The following is a 16,294-nucleotide window of genomic DNA, read 5'->3' as shown; positions in this document are numbered from 1 at the left end:
TTAGTTTTATGCGGTGCGAATCGAAGCTTATTACTGACACCCCACTCCCGAGCATGGTCGAGAGCAGCGTTTGCGCGCGTTTCAATTTCCAGAGCGGTATTCCCATCAACGACAAGTACGACATCGTCTGCGAATGCCTGGCAGTAGTCGCCCCTTTGCCCGTAACTTTTAAGTAGTGGGTCCAAGAGCAAGTTCCACAGAATGGGGCCCGCTATCGATCCCTGTACGCATCCCTTGGTGGTGTCCAGACTGTATTGCTCTCCCGCGTATCTAACTGTTACTCTTCGGTCTGTGAGGTAGCTATCGATTACGCGTCTCAGTTCAACTGGGCAATTCTCTTCCGCCAACCGGGACCTGATAGCCGGCCACCAAGCACCATCGAAGGCCCCCTCTATGTCCAGTGATATTAGTGTTACGATCTTTTTAGAGTCTAATTTCTTTCGTATGTATTTCATTAGGGCATAAAGGGAGTCCTCGGTGCTGCGCTGTGGCATGAACCCGTATTGGCGATCACTCATTTGGGGCAGCAAGTAAAACTTTAGCCTGTTCACCACCATCTTCTCAAACACTTTACCCATGATCGGAAGCAGTCCTATTGGCCTGTACGATTTGGGCGTTGTATAGTCTCCTCTACCAGGCTTTCGGAGGACCACCACCGTTGCGGTTTTCCAAGCCCTAGGGAAGTATCCTCGGCTTAAACATTTATTAAGCAGTGCAAGGAACGTCTCTGGGTCCGTTTCTATGGCGTGAAGGCAAATATCAGAGGTAAAGCCGTCCTCCCCTGGGGCTTTCTTTGGGTTGAAGGAGTCGTACGCACGTTTCAGTTCCGCCATTGTGAACGAGGGTTCGCAAGTGTTATCTTGCTCCCCGTCGTTCACAATGTCGGCTCTCTCCCTCACTTGACGATGGTAGTCATTGTCGCTAGTGGTACAGTCCTTGGGGTAGAAAGTTTCCGCTAGCAGGCGCACTGAACTCTTCGCATCGAGCACTACTCCATCCTTCTCTAGCGGTGAGTCCTCTTCCCTGCGTGCGGTTCTTCCAATTACCCGGTAGATGCCCTCCCAGACCCCTTCTCTGCTTTGTTTATGGCAGAAGTCCTTCCAACTGTCCACTTGCGCTTTTGCCGCTGCCCTTTCATACTCTTCTTTGTATTGTGCGTACTCTTCTACTACTTTTGACCTCCGGACTGGGGCAGCACACCCTATCCTGCGCTTCCTGGTAGCGACCCCTTTTTTCATTTTGGCGAGTTCCTCGGACCACCACGGTAATGTAAGTTGTTGTTTGACTTTCTTTTTAGGCATAGACGATATACAGGCTTCTTCTATTGCAGCGTTAAATTCTGTTACTACTTTTTCTATTTTTATATTGTTGTTTAAGCTTTCTATTTCTGATTTTACTATTTTGTGATCTTGCAGCAATTTTCTGAATTTTCCATAAAACTCAGACCAATTGGCTTTCTTAGTGTTGAATTTCCTTGTTGTCCTTTGTACCGTTATGCCAACCAGTTTTGTCAGCTTGACTTTAAATATAATGCCGTTGTGGTCCGAGCTTGTCAGCCCCTGATCAACTCTCCAGTCGTCTACCAGGTCCAGTATGTCAATGGAGCAGGCCGTTACATCAACATAGCTTGTGTAGTGTTTGCCGCCTCTCACGGTGTCGAATGTTGGAGTATCCCCTCTATTGAGTATGTTCAGGCCAAGCTCATCCAGTGTAGTGGCCAGCTGTTCCCCTCTGCCATCGACTACAGGGCTACTCCACCAGGTGCTTTTCGCATTAAAGTCTCCTCCTATTATCCACCTCTGCGGTTTTAGTTCTTTTGCGACTTTCTCAAGTTGCTCAAGGTGGGGTTCCATGGGTTGGTCTGGTTCAAGATACAGGGAAACGAGTACGACTTCCCAGGCACTGGTTTGGATGCTCACTGCTACAACATTGTCGGTGGTGAGTTTCGGGTATTGTGTTACCTTAATGTCGTCGTCAAAGACGGCGATCGCAGCCTTTACTGTTCCCTCCCCCGCGCCAGTGCCCTGGAAGATTCGTACTCCCTTGTAGCTTCTTGTCACTTTTGCCCCTCCTACATAGGGCTCTTGGAGAAGCGCGACAGCGATACCTCGCTGCTTCGCCTCTGCATAGAGCTCCTCAGTGGCAAGTTTCTTTCGCTGCAGGTTAGCTTGTGCAAGCTGGTAAAGTATTGGATTGCCAGGGGCGCCTTTAGCAATATGCCACGCTCGACCTTGCTATTTCGTCCCATCTTTTGCGTGTTTGGCAAGCCAGACTGAACGCGTTGTGCTCTGTGTCTTCCAATTCGGCCTTTTCACAGTTTTGACACTTCGGAGGGACTCTCGCGAGCCAGTCAGCACACTCGGAGCGTAGGTGGGGACCACCGCAGTGGCTGCATAAGTCCGCTGCTGCAGTGCAGTATCGCTTGCCGTGGCCGAAGCCCAGGCAGCGAGTGCACTGCACCAATGGCGTCTGGTCTTCCACCCTTACGCGTTGGAGGTCCAAATGGACGGTTCCCACCCCCGTCGCCCTCTGCCATATTATGGGAGAGACACAGGCCACAACGTGACAAGTATGTGGGTTTCGGGTCCTCCTTCTGTATTTAATTTCCACCCTGTTCTCTTCATCCTCGAGGTCGCGGAAAATTCCCTTGTTCTGGTTCCTTAGAGCCCTCACTATATCCTCGTCGGAGTTTATAGTGAGGACACTCCTAAGGACCAGAAGGGGGTCCTTATTCTTCGCGTCCTCGACGACGAGATTAGTTCCCTCTTTCGCTAGCCTTTCTTTAATCTTTTCCCTTTCCTCCCTAGTTGCCAACCCCATTATGATTTTCCTATCTTTTGCTTTCCGTACCCTTTCCACCTTGATCCACCCGTCCTTGGCGTCCACCGCTTTCCTTATCTTGCCGAGGACCTCGTCTCCCGTTTCGGTTTCGTCCGTCGAGGTTACGACCACCGAGTGCAGAGTACCTCTCCTGGAGGTTGGTCCTGCACCCTGCGCCGTGTTTGGGGCCGCCGCCGCTACGCTTGCGTACGTCGCGGTCGTCGCCACCCTCTCTAGGGTTTCCCGCTGGGTCTCCATCGAGGCCTTCAGCTCGTCCATTTTTGCTGTGTTTTCCTCTAGCAACAAGGTATTTCGTTGTATGAGAGTTTTAATCTCTCGAGCTTCTTCTTCATTCGTCCATCTCCTTTCGTCTACCTCTCTTTCTCTCGTTGTGTTTGGAGGCCGGTTTTGCTCCTCATCCAGCGTGAAGGTTGTGTCTGAAGCAGTTGCTCCAGGCACCACCCTCCCGGAACTCTCTTTTCTATCCTGTTCTGTTTTTAAGTCCTTTGCCAATTCCTTCACTATATTATACATTTGTTCAATTACTTCCTGGACGGTGGCTTTTATTTCCCTTTTAATATTCCCTGACAACTTCATTTGGGCCTTTGCTTTCTCAAGCAGAGCCCTGGCCTCCGCTACTCTCCGCTGCGGGCCTTTTTCCACCGAGTTTGGGATAGCTTGTCTTGTTTGGGGTGGAACTCCTGCAGGCCCAGCCTGCGATGTTGTTGGGATGACTGTGGGGATCAAAGTCTGAGTAACATCCCCGCTAGCCGCTTCCCATTTGTCAATGCTCCTTCTGACACTTTTGTTCGGGCTCTTAGCCGTGTCTTTTGACGGAGATTTGGTGGCCTTTTTGACCGGTGTTCTAAATCCTATCATTGTTGGAGGTTTTGCTGGGTCAGTCAATAAGGACCGACTTTCAGTCAGTTACCCTATTGTATATATGTTTATTTATCACCCCTGTAAAGAGGGGGTGCTGTCTAAAGCGCGAAGAAAATATTGAAAATATTAGAAATATTGAAAGTTGTTGTGTCTTAATGTAGTCGCAGCTCTACTGTCGGCTTTCTACTGCTAAATAAGGCTACTAGAGTCTCTGACTCTATATTTAGTCTTAAAACTACTTAAAATCTAGTTTATATTTTTGAACTCTACGTAGAGCCAAAATTCCAAACCCAAAAGATAGCTCTCTCCGAGATCTTTCCAACGGTACCAAACACGACCGGACCAGTCCAACGGGTTTCCGAGCAGTGGCGGTTCAAAATTTTCGGTATCGGTCCCCAAAACCGGTATCGGATTGGGTATCTGTCCGTAACTCGGGAACCCTTCGGCCAATTCCACCGTGCTTGGGCTCGTTTTTCTCGTCTCGGTAAGCCCTATCCTTTGAGTCACCCTTCAGGACTGAAAATTTTATTGACTTTATGAATCCCTGAAAGTCCTGAAGGAGTCCTGAAAGGTGAGTCTCCACGTAGAGGGCCCCGCGCTGGTATGAGACTTGAAAACCGCAGCTCTCCACGACCTACCGTTAGGAAGATATGGCTGTTTAGATTTTTCCAAGATGGCGGCGAGAACTGTCAAAGTCGAACTTTGACCGCCCGTATCTTCGCTTCCGGGGGTCGTAGAAAGCCTGGATTTTGGCTAGGGCTACTAAGCTAGACTTATTCTAGCGTCTGGGACCACTTTCAGATCTCCAAAATTTTCAGGAATTTTCAGTCCAAAATTGTCTTGAAAACTCCTGAAAACCGTTGGGGACGGTTGTTTGGCCTCGTGTGTTCTCTGCAAAGAAAACCGCGTGTCTCTAGCACCCTCGGTTGCCAAGTTATCGTTAGTTGAAAATAGGCAAGATGGCCGCCGAACTGTCAATGTCAATGTTTGAAGACCTATAACTTGGGAACCGTTGGTCGGAGGAGGTTCGGGTTTTCTCTCCTACTATTGGCCTTATCTCCTCTATTCTTTAAAAGTGGTCTCAGTCCTTAAAAATAATTATTGAGATATTCACCCAAAACCGGTAAATATCGGTTCTTGGTAAAAAAGTTATGCCTAGGGTGAAAATCCGAGATCTGTACGTCAAACGGTACCCGAGAAAAACCTATTTGAAATTTGGTATCGAAAAAATAAAATGGCGGAAAAACCGGTATCTGCTGAATTTACACGCTACGGGGTCCGGGTTTTCGGTTTCCCAAGGTGGTATTACTATTCTAAACCTGATTTTATGAAGAAAAAACAATATTTTTTATTAATTTGGAATTTAAGGCCAAAAATGAGTTAAAATTCGATAACTCCGGTACTGCTTGACATAAAAATACACAAAAAATTGCAAAATTAAGATAAAATATACACCTACAATAGACAATAATAATACAGACACGTACAATACAAATATTTTATGCAGACTTAATTTTTCTAAAAATATATTTAAACTAAATTTTTTATGTGAAATATTGTCCAAAAATTTTCCAAACTTTGTAGAACTCTTCTTCTTGTAAGCGCGCAACAGGATCTAATGCGAAAAGTATATCGTCTGCCTGAAGATTTTTCACTATTGCACTTCAAAGTTTTAATTTTGAAAAGTTTATGTCTTGAAAACTGACTGTCCAAAAATTCCAAAAAAGGTACCGTACGTGTCCTGGAGATGTGTTCCTTCTTGCTGCGTCGTCAGAATCAGCCGAACACCGCTGGATCTTCGACCACGCCGCCACGTGTTTTTTGTTTTTTTGGCTTTTGTGCTCCAACGGTGTGTCGCCCGGAGGCGTGCGGGGTGTCAAATTGTGGGGCTCGTTGAGGCGCTTCCGGCGATGTATCGCAAGTAGCGATACCGATGTCCTGTGAGGCTGTAGACGGCTGTTTGAAGGTGTTTAACCTCTAAAAACGTGGTTTATTGCACTTTGCGGTTTTCACTGAGCACTGCCGTACACTCACTGTAATCCAATAGATCGGCCGCACTATTCCGCACACACTGACGTTTATTTTGTCCCGATCGGGTAAGAATTGCCACGTCCACGAATTTTTAACTGCGGAGCTCGGCGGAAAAGATGTTGCTACGACGCAGGGTGGCACGTGACTGGGTTAGGTTAGGTTAGGTTAGGTTAGGTTAGGTTAGGTTAGGTTAGGTTAGGTTAGGTTAGGTTAGGTTTTTTTTTTTTTTTTTTTTTTTTTTTTTTTTTATTTTTTTTTTTTTTATTTTTTTTTTTTTTTTTTTTTATTACAGTGCTCCTCCAACATGATCGGAGACTTTGCCTAGCTAGTTTTTCATTCATACCAGTTCTCGCTTGTATACCTCTCGTACTAGCATACTTCATACTTGATCTTTCTTTCATTCATCTCTTTCGTTCCTTATGTGGGTAGTCCCACCTATCAGCTTATTACTTATTACTTACTATTCGGGAAAAATAAGGAAACACAGGGTTTGAACTTTATTCATGAGTGCTCACTGCATGGGTAGCGCTTTTTATACAATTTCCTATTACATGCTTATATTTAATATTATTATCTATGTTACATTTTTCATATATTCGCTATTGTATTATTATCTTAAATCTAATATACATATTGTGCGTTTCTTATGACACGAGTTTGGCTCTCTCTTTTGATTATTCCTACTGGGTTTTTTATGTTTTTCTTAAATATATTTACTATATTTTAAAAACATATATTTCTATCTAGTTTTATTTCTTTTTACGACTCTTCTCACAATTTTTAAGCAGAACTCTATAAATTGGTCCATTTCCGCACTAGCCATTATGTTGTGTAGTTTGTCGGCAGTTATACTAATTTTAATTTTTTGCTCCATATCAAAGCGCTCACTATCATGAACTGGACACTCAAATATTATATGTGGCACCGTTTCTTGCGTATTGTTGTCACAGACGCACGATGGACTCTCCTTGCACTTGAAGCGGTTTAAATACTCAGAGAATCCACCGTGTCCCGTCATCAACTGCGTCTTTAGGTTGTTTGGCTCTGATTTCCTTGTCACCCTATAAGCCGCCACTGCATCTGGGAAGAATAACTTCGTGATGGAAGCCGTTTCGCCAGACTTATACCTCCGATTCCATTCGGCAAGCGTCGACATGCGAATGCTACGCTTGACGAATGAAACCGGGCATTGGTCATAGTCCGGCTTTCGTTTGGAGCCTACTGCTGCTCCTTTCGCCAACTCGTCTGCCCGCTCGTTGCCTTCTAACCCTGCGTGAGCTTTAATCCAGTGTAGGGTGACTACCTTACCCTGGAGAGACATAGCTTTTAAATTCTCTCTGGCCTCTACAGCGAGGGGGTGAAGGCAACTGTGGTTTTGTATTGTTTGAAGGGCTGCCATAGAGTCGCTGTAGACTCCATACGATTTCTCGGCATACTTCTTTGCTTCCCTAGTGGCCCTGCACAGGGCAAGGAGCTCCGCCTGGTAAACCGTACAGTATCTCGATAGAGCAAGCTTGTGGGCTTTGGTTTCGGTTTCTCCCTTCCAAATAGAAAGTGAGGCTCCAACCCCGCCCTCAAGCCTGCTGCCATCGGTAAATATTCGCACATCGAACTCACTGTTCGAGTTCACATCGTCTTGGTTCACCAGGCGAACCACCCTCAATTCTTCGCGATCCGCAGGATGAGGCATTTCAGTTGCGGATGCCATTTGTTCCACCTCTCTATCTCCAGGCCACAGGGCAGGCAGAGACTCTCCCTTCTTGGCTTCGTACAACGAAGCCGCCTCTCGGACTCGGAGGTCAAGAGGGAGCATCCCCGCCAGAACCAGCGCCGAGTTGAGGGACACGGTGCGGTATGCCTTGCATATCTTCTGCGCCATTCCGCGTTGCACCACTGCCAACTGCTTTTGGACACCCAATTTGTTTGCAGCATGCGCCCAAACACTAGCGGCATACAGTATGATGGGCTCTACGGTTGCCACATATATTATTTTTACGACTTCAGGATGGAGCCCCCAGTCTGTCTTGGCAGCCCTAGATAGCTGTTTATAGACTGCTATCGCTTTCCTGCAGACATTCGAAACATGGCTGTTAAAAGTCAGCTTGTCGTCGATGGTTACACCAAGTAATTTCATCTCTTTTACCATGGCGATGCTGGTTCCGCCCATACTCAGTCGAGGGGTGTCATACTTGAGCCTCCGTGTAATTACCATTGCATTAGTTTTATGCGGTGCGAATCGAAGCTTATTACTGACACCCCACTCCCGAGCATGGTCGAGAGCAGCGTTTGCGCGCGTTTCAATTTCCAGAGCGGTATTCCCATCAACGACAAGTACGACATCGTCTGCGAATGCCTGGCAGTAGTCGCCCCTTTGCCCGTAACTTTTAAGTAGTGGGTCCAAGAGCAAGTTCCACAGAATGGGGCCCGCTATCGATCCCTGTACGCATCCCTTGGTGGTGTCCAGACTGTATTGCTCTCCCGCGTATCTAACTGTTACTCTTCGGTCTGTGAGGTAGCTATCGATTACGCGTCTCAGTTCAACTGGGCAATTCTCTTCCGCCAACCGGGACCTGATAGCCGGCCACCAAGCACCATCGAAGGCCCCCTCTATGTCCAGTGATATTAGTGTTACGATCTTTTTAGAGTCTAATTTCTTTCGTATGTATTTCATTAGGGCATAAAGGGAGTCCTCGGTGCTGCGCTGTGGCATGAACCCGTATTGGCGATCACTCATTTGGGGCAGCAAGTAAAACTTTAGCCTGTTCACCACCATCTTCTCAAACACTTTACCCATGATCGGAAGCAGTCCTATTGGCCTGTACGATTTGGGCGTTGTATAGTCTCCTCTACCAGGCTTTCGGAGGACCACCACCGTTGCGGTTTTCCAAGCCCTAGGGAAGTATCCTCGGCTTAAACATTTATTAAGCAGTGCAAGGAACGTCTCTGGGTCCGTTTCTATGGCGTGAAGGCAAATATCAGAGGTAAAGCCGTCCTCCCCTGGGGCTTTCTTTGGGTTGAAGGAGTCGTACGCACGTTTCAGTTCCGCCATTGTGAACGAGGGTTCGCAAGTGTTATCTTGCTCCCCGTCGTTCACAATGTCGGCTCTCTCCCTCACTTGACGATGGTAGTCATTGTCGCTAGTGGTACAGTCCTTGGGGTAGAAAGTTTCCGCTAGCAGGCGCACTGAACTCTTCGCATCGAGCACTACTCCATCCTTCTCTAGCGGTGAGTCCTCTTCCCTGCGTGCGGTTCTTCCAATTACCCGGTAGATGCCCTCCCAGACCCCTTCTCTGCTTTGTTTATGGCAGAAGTCCTTCCAACTGTCCACTTGCGCTTTTGCCGCTGCCCTTTCATACTCTTCTTTGTATTGTGCGTACTCTTCTACTACTTTTGACCTCCGGACTGGGGCAGCACACCCTATCCTGCGCTTCCTGGTAGCGACCCCTTTTTTCATTTTGGCGAGTTCCTCGGACCACCACGGTAATGTAAGTTGTTGTTTGACTTTCTTTTTAGGCATAGACGATATACAGGCTTCTTCTATTGCAGCGTTAAATTCTGTTACTACTTTTTCTATTTTTATATTGTTGTTTAAGCTTTCTATTTCTGATTTTACTATTTTGTGATCTTGCAGCAATTTTCTGAATTTTCCATAAAACTCAGACCAATTGGCTTTCTTAGTGTTGAATTTCCTTGTTGTCCTTTGTACCGTTATGCCAACCAGTTTTGTCAGCTTGACTTTAAATATAATGCCGTTGTGGTCCGAGCTTGTCAGCCCCTGATCAACTCTCCAGTCGTCTACCAGGTCCAGTATGTCAATGGAGCAGGCCGTTACATCAACATAGCTTGTGTAGTGTTTGCCGCCTCTCACGGTGTCGAATGTTGGAGTATTCCCTCTATTGAGTATGTTCAGGCCAAGCTCATCCAGTGTAGTGGCCAGCTGTTCCCCTCTGCCATCGACTACAGGGCTACTCCACCAGGTGCTTTTCGCATTAAAGTCTCCTCCTATTATCCACCTCTGCGGTTTTAGTTCTTTTGCGACTTTCTCAAGTTGCTCAAGGTGGGGTTCCATGGGTTGGTCTGGTTCAAGATACAGGGAAACGAGTACGACTTCCCAGGCACTGGTTTGGATGCTCACTGCTACAACATTGTCGGTGGTGAGTTTCGGGTATTGTGTTACCTTAATGTCGTCGTCAAAGACGGCGATCGCAGCCTTTACTGTTCCCTCCCCCGCGCCAGTGCCCTGGAAGATTCGTACTCCCTTGTAGCTTCTTGTCACTTTTGCCCCTCCTACATAGGGCTCTTGGAGAAGCGCGACAGCGATACCTCGCTGCTTCGCCTCTGCATAGAGCTCCTCAGTGGCAAGTTTCTTTCGCTGCAGGTTAGCTTGTGCAAGCTGGTAAAGTATTGGATTGCCAGGGGCGCCTTTAGCAATATGCCACGCTCGACCTTGCTATTTCGTCCCATCTTTTGCGTGTTTGGCAAGCCAGACTGAACGCGTTGTGCTCTGTGTCTTCCAATTCGGCCTTTTCACAGTTTTGACACTTCGGAGGGACTCTCGCGAGCCAGTCAGCACACTCGGAGCGTAGGTGGGGACCACCGCAGTGGCTGCATAAGTCCGCTGCTGCAGTGCAGTATCGCTTGCCGTGGCCGAAGCCCAGGCAGCGAGTGCACTGCACCAATGGCGTCTGGTCTTCCACCCTTACGCGTTGGAGGTCCAAATGGACGGTTCCCACCCCCGTCGCCCTCTGCCATATTATGGGAGAGACACAGGCCACAACGTGACAAGTATGTGGGTTTCGGGTCCTCCTTCTGTATTTAATTTCCACCCTGTTCTCTTCATCCTCGAGGTCGCGGAAAATTCCCTTGTTCTGGTTCCTTAGAGCCCTCACTATATCCTCGTCGGAGTTTATAGTGAGGACACTCCTAAGGACCAGAAGGGGGTCCTTATTCTTCGCGTCCTCGACGACGAGATTAGTTCCCTCTTTCGCTAGCCTTTCTTTAATCTTTTCCCTTTCCTCCCTAGTTGCCAACCCCATTATGATTTTCCTATCTTTTGCTTTCCGTACCCTTTCCACCTTGATCCACCCGTCCTTGGCGTCCACCGCTTTCCTTATCTTGCCGAGGACCTCGTCTCCCGTTTCGGTTTCGTCCGTCGAGGTTACGACCACCGAGTGCAGAGTACCTCTCCTGGAGGTTGGTCCTGCACCCTGCGCCGTGTTTGGGGCCGCCGCCGCTACGCTTGCGTACGTCGCGGTCGTCGCCACCCTCTCTAGGGTTTCCCGCTGGGTCTCCATCGAGGCCTTCAGCTCGTCCATTTTTGCTGTGTTTTCCTCTAGCAACAAGGTATTTCGTTGTATGAGAGTTTTAATCTCTCGAGCTTCTTCTTCATTCGTCCATCTCCTTTCGTCTACCTCTCTTTCTCTCGTTGTGTTTGGAGGCCGGTTTTGCTCCTCATCCAGCGTGAAGGTTGTGTCTGAAGCAGTTGCTCCAGGCACCACCCTCCCGGAACTCTCTTTTCTATCCTGTTCTGTTTTTAAGTCCTTTGCCAATTCCTTCACTATATTATACATTTGTTCAATTACTTCCTGGACGGTGGCTTTTATTTCCCTTTTAATATTCCCTGACAACTTCATTTGGGCCTTTGCTTTCTCAAGCAGAGCCCTGGCCTCCGCTACTCTCCGCTGCGGGCCTTTTTCCACCGAGTTTGGGATAGCTTGTCTTGTTTGGGGTGGAACTCCTGCAGGCCCAGCCTGCGATGTTGTTGGGATGACTGTGGGGATCAAAGTCTGAGTAACATCCCCGCTAGCCGCTTCCCATTTGTCAATGCTCCTTCTGACACTTTTGTTCGGGCTCTTAGCCGTGTCTTTTGACGGAGATTTGGTGGCCTTTTTGACCGGTGTTCTAAATCCTATCATTGTTGGAGGTTTTGCTGGGTCAGTCAATAAGGACCGACTTTCAGTCAGTTACCCTATTGTATATATGTTTATTTATCACCCCTGTAAAGAGGGGGTGCTGTCTAAAGCGCGAAGAAAATATTGAAAATATTAGAAATATTGAAAGTTGTTGTGTCTTAATGTAGTCGCAGCTCTACTGTCGGCTTTCTACTGCTAAATAAGGCTACTAGAGTCTGACTCTATATTTAGTCTTAAAACTACTTAAAATCTAGTTTATATTTTTGAACTCTACGTAGAGCCAAAATTCCAAACCCAAAAGATAGCTCTCTCCGAGATCTTTCCAACGGTACCAAACACGACCGGACCAGTCCAACGGGTTTCCGAGCAGTGGCGGTTCAAAATTTTCGGTATCGGTCCCCAAAACCGGTATCGGATTGGGTATCTGTCCGTAACTCGGGAACCCTTCGGCCAATTCCACCGTGCTTGGGCTCGTTTTTCTCGTCTCGGTAAGCCCTATCCTTTGAGTCACCCTTCAGGACTGAAAATTTTATTGACTTTATGAATCCCTGAAAGTCCTGAAGGAGTCCTGAAAGGTGAGTCTCCACGTAGAGGGCCCCGCGCTGGTATGAGACTTGAAAACCGCAGCTCTCCACGACCTACCGTTAGGAAGATATGGCTGTTTAGATTTTTCCAAGATGGCGGCGAGAACTGTCAAAGTCGAACTTTGACCGCCCGTATCTTCGCTTCCGGGGGTCGTAGAAAGCCTGGATTTTGGCTAGGGCTACTAAGCTAGACTTATTCTAGCGTCTGGGACCACTTTCAGATCTCCAAAATTTTCAGGAATTTTCAGTCCAAAATTGTCTTGAAAACTCCTGAAAACCGTTGGGGACGGTTGTTTGGCCTCGTGTGTTCTCTGCAAAGAAAACCGCGTGTCTCTAGCACCCTCGGTTGCCAAGTTATCGTTAGTTGAAAATAGGCAAGATGGCCGCCGAACTGTCAATGTCAATGTTTGAAGACCTATAACTTGGGAACCGTTGGTCGGAGGAGGTTCGGGTTTTCTCTCCTACTATTGGCCTTATCTCCTCTATTCTTTAAAAGTGGTCTCAGTCCTTAAAAATAATTATTGAGATATTCACCCAAAACCGGTAAATATCGGTTCTTGGTAAAAAAGTTATGCCTAGGGTGAAAATCCGAGATCTGTACGTCAAACGGTACCCGAGAAAAACCTATTTGAAATTTGGTATCGAAAAAATAAAATGGCGGAAAAACCGGTATCTGCTGAATTTACACGCTACGGGGTCCGGGTTTTCGGTTTCCCAAGGTGGTATTACTATTCTAAACCTGATTTTATGAAGAAAAAACAATATTTTTTATTAATTTGGAATTTAAGGCCAAAAATGAGTTAAAATTCGATAACTCCGGTACTGCTTGACATAAAAATACACAAAAAATTGCAAAATTAAGATAAAATATACACCTACAATAGACAATAATAATACAGACACGTACAATACAAATATTTTATGCAGACTTAATTTTTCTAAAAATATATTTAAACTAAATTTTTTATGTGAAATATTGTCCAAAAATTTTCCAAACTTTGTAGAACTCTTCTTCTTGTAAGCGCGCAACAGGATCTAATGCGAAAAGTATATCGTCTGCCTGAAGATTTTTCACTATTGCACTTCAAAGTTTTAATTTTGAAAAGTTTATGTCTTGAAAACTGACTGTCCAAAAATTCCAAAAAAGGTACCGTACGTGTCCTGGAGATGTGTTCCTTCTTGCTGCGTCGTCAGAATCAGCCGAACACCGCTGGATCTTCGACCACGCCGCCACGTGTTTTTTGTTTTTTTGGCTTTTGTGCTCCAACGGTGTGTCGCCCGGAGGCGTGCGGGGTGTCAAATTGTGGGGCTCGTTGAGGCGCTTCCGGCGATGTATCGCAAGTAGCGATACCGATGTCCTGTGAGGCTGTAGACGGCTGTTTGAAGGTGTTTAACCTCTAAAAACGTGGTTTATTGCACTTTGCGGTTTTCACTGAGCACTGCCGTACACTCACTGTAATCCAATAGATCGGCCGCACTATTCCGCACACACTGACGTTTATTTTGTCCCGATCGGGTAAGAATTGCCACGTCCACGAATTTTTAACTGCGGAGCTCGGCGGAAAAGATGTTGCTACGACGCAGGGTGGCACGTGACTGGGTTAGGTTAGGTTAGGTTAGGTTAGGTTAGGTTAGGTTAGGTTAGGTTAGGTTAGGTTAGGTTAGGTTAGGTTAGGTTAGGTTAGGTTAGGTTAGGTTAGGTTAGGTTAGGTTTTTTTTTTTTTTTTTTTTTTTTTTTTTTTTTTTTTTTTTTTTTTTTTTATTACAGTGCTCCTCCAACATGATCGGAGACTTTGCCTAGCTAGTTTTTCATTCATACCAGTTCTCGCTTGTATACCTCTCGTACTAGCATACTTCATACTTGATCTTTCTTTCATTCATCTCTTTCGTTCCTTATGTGGGTAGTCCCACCTATCAGCTTATTACTTATTACTTACTATTCGGGAAAAATAAGGAAACACAGGGTTTGAACTTTATTCATGAGTGCTCACTGCATGGGTAGCGCTTTTTATACAATTTCCTATTACATGCTTATATTTAATATTATTATCTATGTTACATTTTTCATATATTCGCTATTGTATTATTATCTTAAATCTAATATACATATTGTGCGTTTCTTATGACACGAGTTTGGCTCTCTCTTTTGATTATTCCTACTGGGTTTTTTATGTTTTTCTTAAATATATTTACTATATTTTAAAAACATATATTTCTATCTAGTTTTATTTCTTTTTACGACTCTTCTCACAATTTTTAAGCAGAACTCTATAAATTGGTCCATTTCCGCACTAGCCATTATGTTGTGTAGTTTGTCGGCAGTTATACTAATTTTAATTTTTTGCTCCATATCAAAGCGCTCACTATCATGAACTGGACACTCAAATATTATATGTGGCACCGTTTCTTGCGTATTGTTGTCACAGACGCACGATGGACTCTCCTTGCACTTGAAGCGGTTTAAATACTCAGAGAATCCACCGTGTCCCGTCATCAACTGCGTCTTTAGGTTGTTTGGCTCTGATTTCCTTGTCACCCTATAAGCCGCCACTGCATCTGGGAAGAATAACTTCGTGATGGAAGCCGTTTCGCCAGACTTATACCTCCGATTCCATTCGGCAAGCGTCGACATGCGAATGCTACGCTTGACGAATGAAACCGGGCATTGGTCATAGTCCGGCTTTCGTTTGGAGCCTACTGCTGCTCCTTTCGCCAACTCGTCTGCCCGCTCGTTGCCTTCTAACCCTGCGTGAGCTTTAATCCAGTGTAGGGTGACTACCTTACCCTGGAGAGACATAGCTTTTAAATTCTCTCTGGCCTCTACAGCGAGGGGGTGAAGGCAACTGTGGTTTTGTATTGTTTGAAGGGCTGCCATAGAGTCGCTGTAGACTCCATACGATTTCTCGGCATACTTCTTTGCTTCCCTAGTGGCCCTGCACAGGGCAAGGAGCTCCGCCTGGTAAACCGTACAGTATCTCGATAGAGCAAGCTTGTGGGCTTTGGTTTCGGTTTCTCCCTTCCAAATAGAAAGTGAGGCTCCAACCCCGCCCTCAAGCCTGCTGCCATCGGTAAATATTCGCACATCGAACTCACTGTTCGAGTTCACATCGTCTTGGTTCACCAGGCGAACCACCCTCAATTCTTCGCGATCCGCAGGATGAGGCATTTCAGTTGCGGATGCCATTTGTTCCACCTCTCTATCTCCAGGCCACAGGGCAGGCAGAGACTCTCCCTTCTTGGCTTCGTACAACGAAGCCGCCTCTCGGACTCGGAGGTCAAGAGGGAGCATCCCCGCCAGAACCAGCGCCGAGTTGAGGGACACGGTGCGGTATGCCTTGCATATCTTCTGCGCCATTCCGCGTTGCACCACTGCCAACTGCTTTTGGACACCCAATTTGTTTGCAGCATGCGCCCAAACACTAGCGGCATACAGTATGATGGGCTCTACGGTTGCCACATATATTATTTTTACGACTTCAGGATGGAGCCCCCAGTCTGTCTTGGCAGCCCTAGATAGCTGTTTATAGACTGCTATCGCTTTCCTGCAGACATTCGAAACATGGCTGTTAAAAGTCAGCTTGTCGTCGATGGTTACACCAAGTAATTTCATCTCTTTTACCATGGCGATGCTGGTTCCGCCCATACTCAGTCGAGGGGTGTCATACTTGAGCCTCCGTGTAATTACCATTGCATTAGTTTTATGCGGTGCGAATCGAAGCTTATTACTGACACCCCACTCCCGAGCATGGTCGAGAGCAGCGTTTGCGCGCGTTTCAATTTCCAGAGCGGTATTCCCATCAACGACAAGTACGACATCGTCTGCGAATGCCTGGCAGTAGTCGCCCCTTTGCCCGTAACTTTTAAGTAGTGGGTCCAAGAGCAAGTTCCACAGAATGGGGCCCGCTATCGATCCCTGTACGCATCCCTTGGTGGTGTCCAGACTGTATTGCTCTCCCGCGTATCTAACTGTTACTCTTCGGTCTGTGAGGTAGCTATCGATTACGCGTCTCAGTTCAACTGGGCAATTCTCTTCCGCCAACCGGGACCTGATAGCCGGCCACCAAG

The 16,294-nt window shown here is 46.7% G+C and overlaps 2 protein-coding genes across 2 annotated transcripts in view; both read right to left on the bottom strand.

Annotated features, from left to right (window-relative positions):
* LOC134753452 (uncharacterized) overlaps positions 1-3,699 on the bottom strand; it is a 5,176-nt gene extending 1,477 nt beyond the window's left edge. Inside the window, exons 1-2 of the mRNA XM_063689326.1 lie at positions 2,269-3,699; positions 1-2,177 (exon numbers count right to left, since the gene is read on the bottom strand). The exon at positions 1-2,177 is cut by the window's left edge and continues 1,477 nt beyond it. Coding sequence (XP_063545396.1) covers positions 1-2,177; positions 2,269-3,699 — 3,608 coding nt within the window. The remainder of the gene's footprint in view (positions 2,178-2,268) is intronic.
* A 1,779-nt stretch (positions 3,700-5,478) lies between these two features.
* LOC134753451 (uncharacterized) lies at positions 5,479-11,648 on the bottom strand. Its single transcript, XM_063689325.1, has 3 exons — positions 10,218-11,648; positions 6,509-10,126; positions 5,479-5,679 (listed from the first exon to the last, which is right to left on the bottom strand). Exons 1-3 carry the CDS (start codon positions 11,646-11,648, stop codon positions 5,479-5,481), a joined length of 5,250 nt encoding a protein of 1,749 aa, XP_063545395.1.
* Positions 11,649-16,294: the final 4,646 nt, after the last annotated feature.

This window comes from Cydia strobilella, chromosome 27 (assembly GCF_947568885.1).
Source record: "Cydia strobilella chromosome 27, ilCydStro3.1, whole genome shotgun sequence".
NCBI lineage: Eukaryota > Metazoa > Arthropoda > Insecta > Lepidoptera > Tortricidae > Cydia > Cydia strobilella.
The sequence above is the reverse complement of the archived record's forward strand: the minus strand, read 5'-3'. Positions and strand labels throughout refer to the sequence as shown.

Bases quoted from the DNA above. Each gene is read 5' to 3' on its own strand.
- LOC134753451 (XM_063689325.1), bottom strand. From the start codon at position 11,648: ATGATAGGATTTAGAACACCGGTCAAAAAGGCCACCAAATCTCCGTCA. The intron at 10,127-10,217 runs GCTTGCCAAACA...ATACTTTACCAG, and splicing joins AGCACAACGCGTTCAGTCTG to CTTGCACAAGCTAACCTGCA. The intron at 5,680-6,508 runs GTGAGAAGAGTC...CCACGTTTTTAG, and splicing joins TAGAGTTCTGCTTAAAAATT to AGGTTAAACACCTTCAAACA.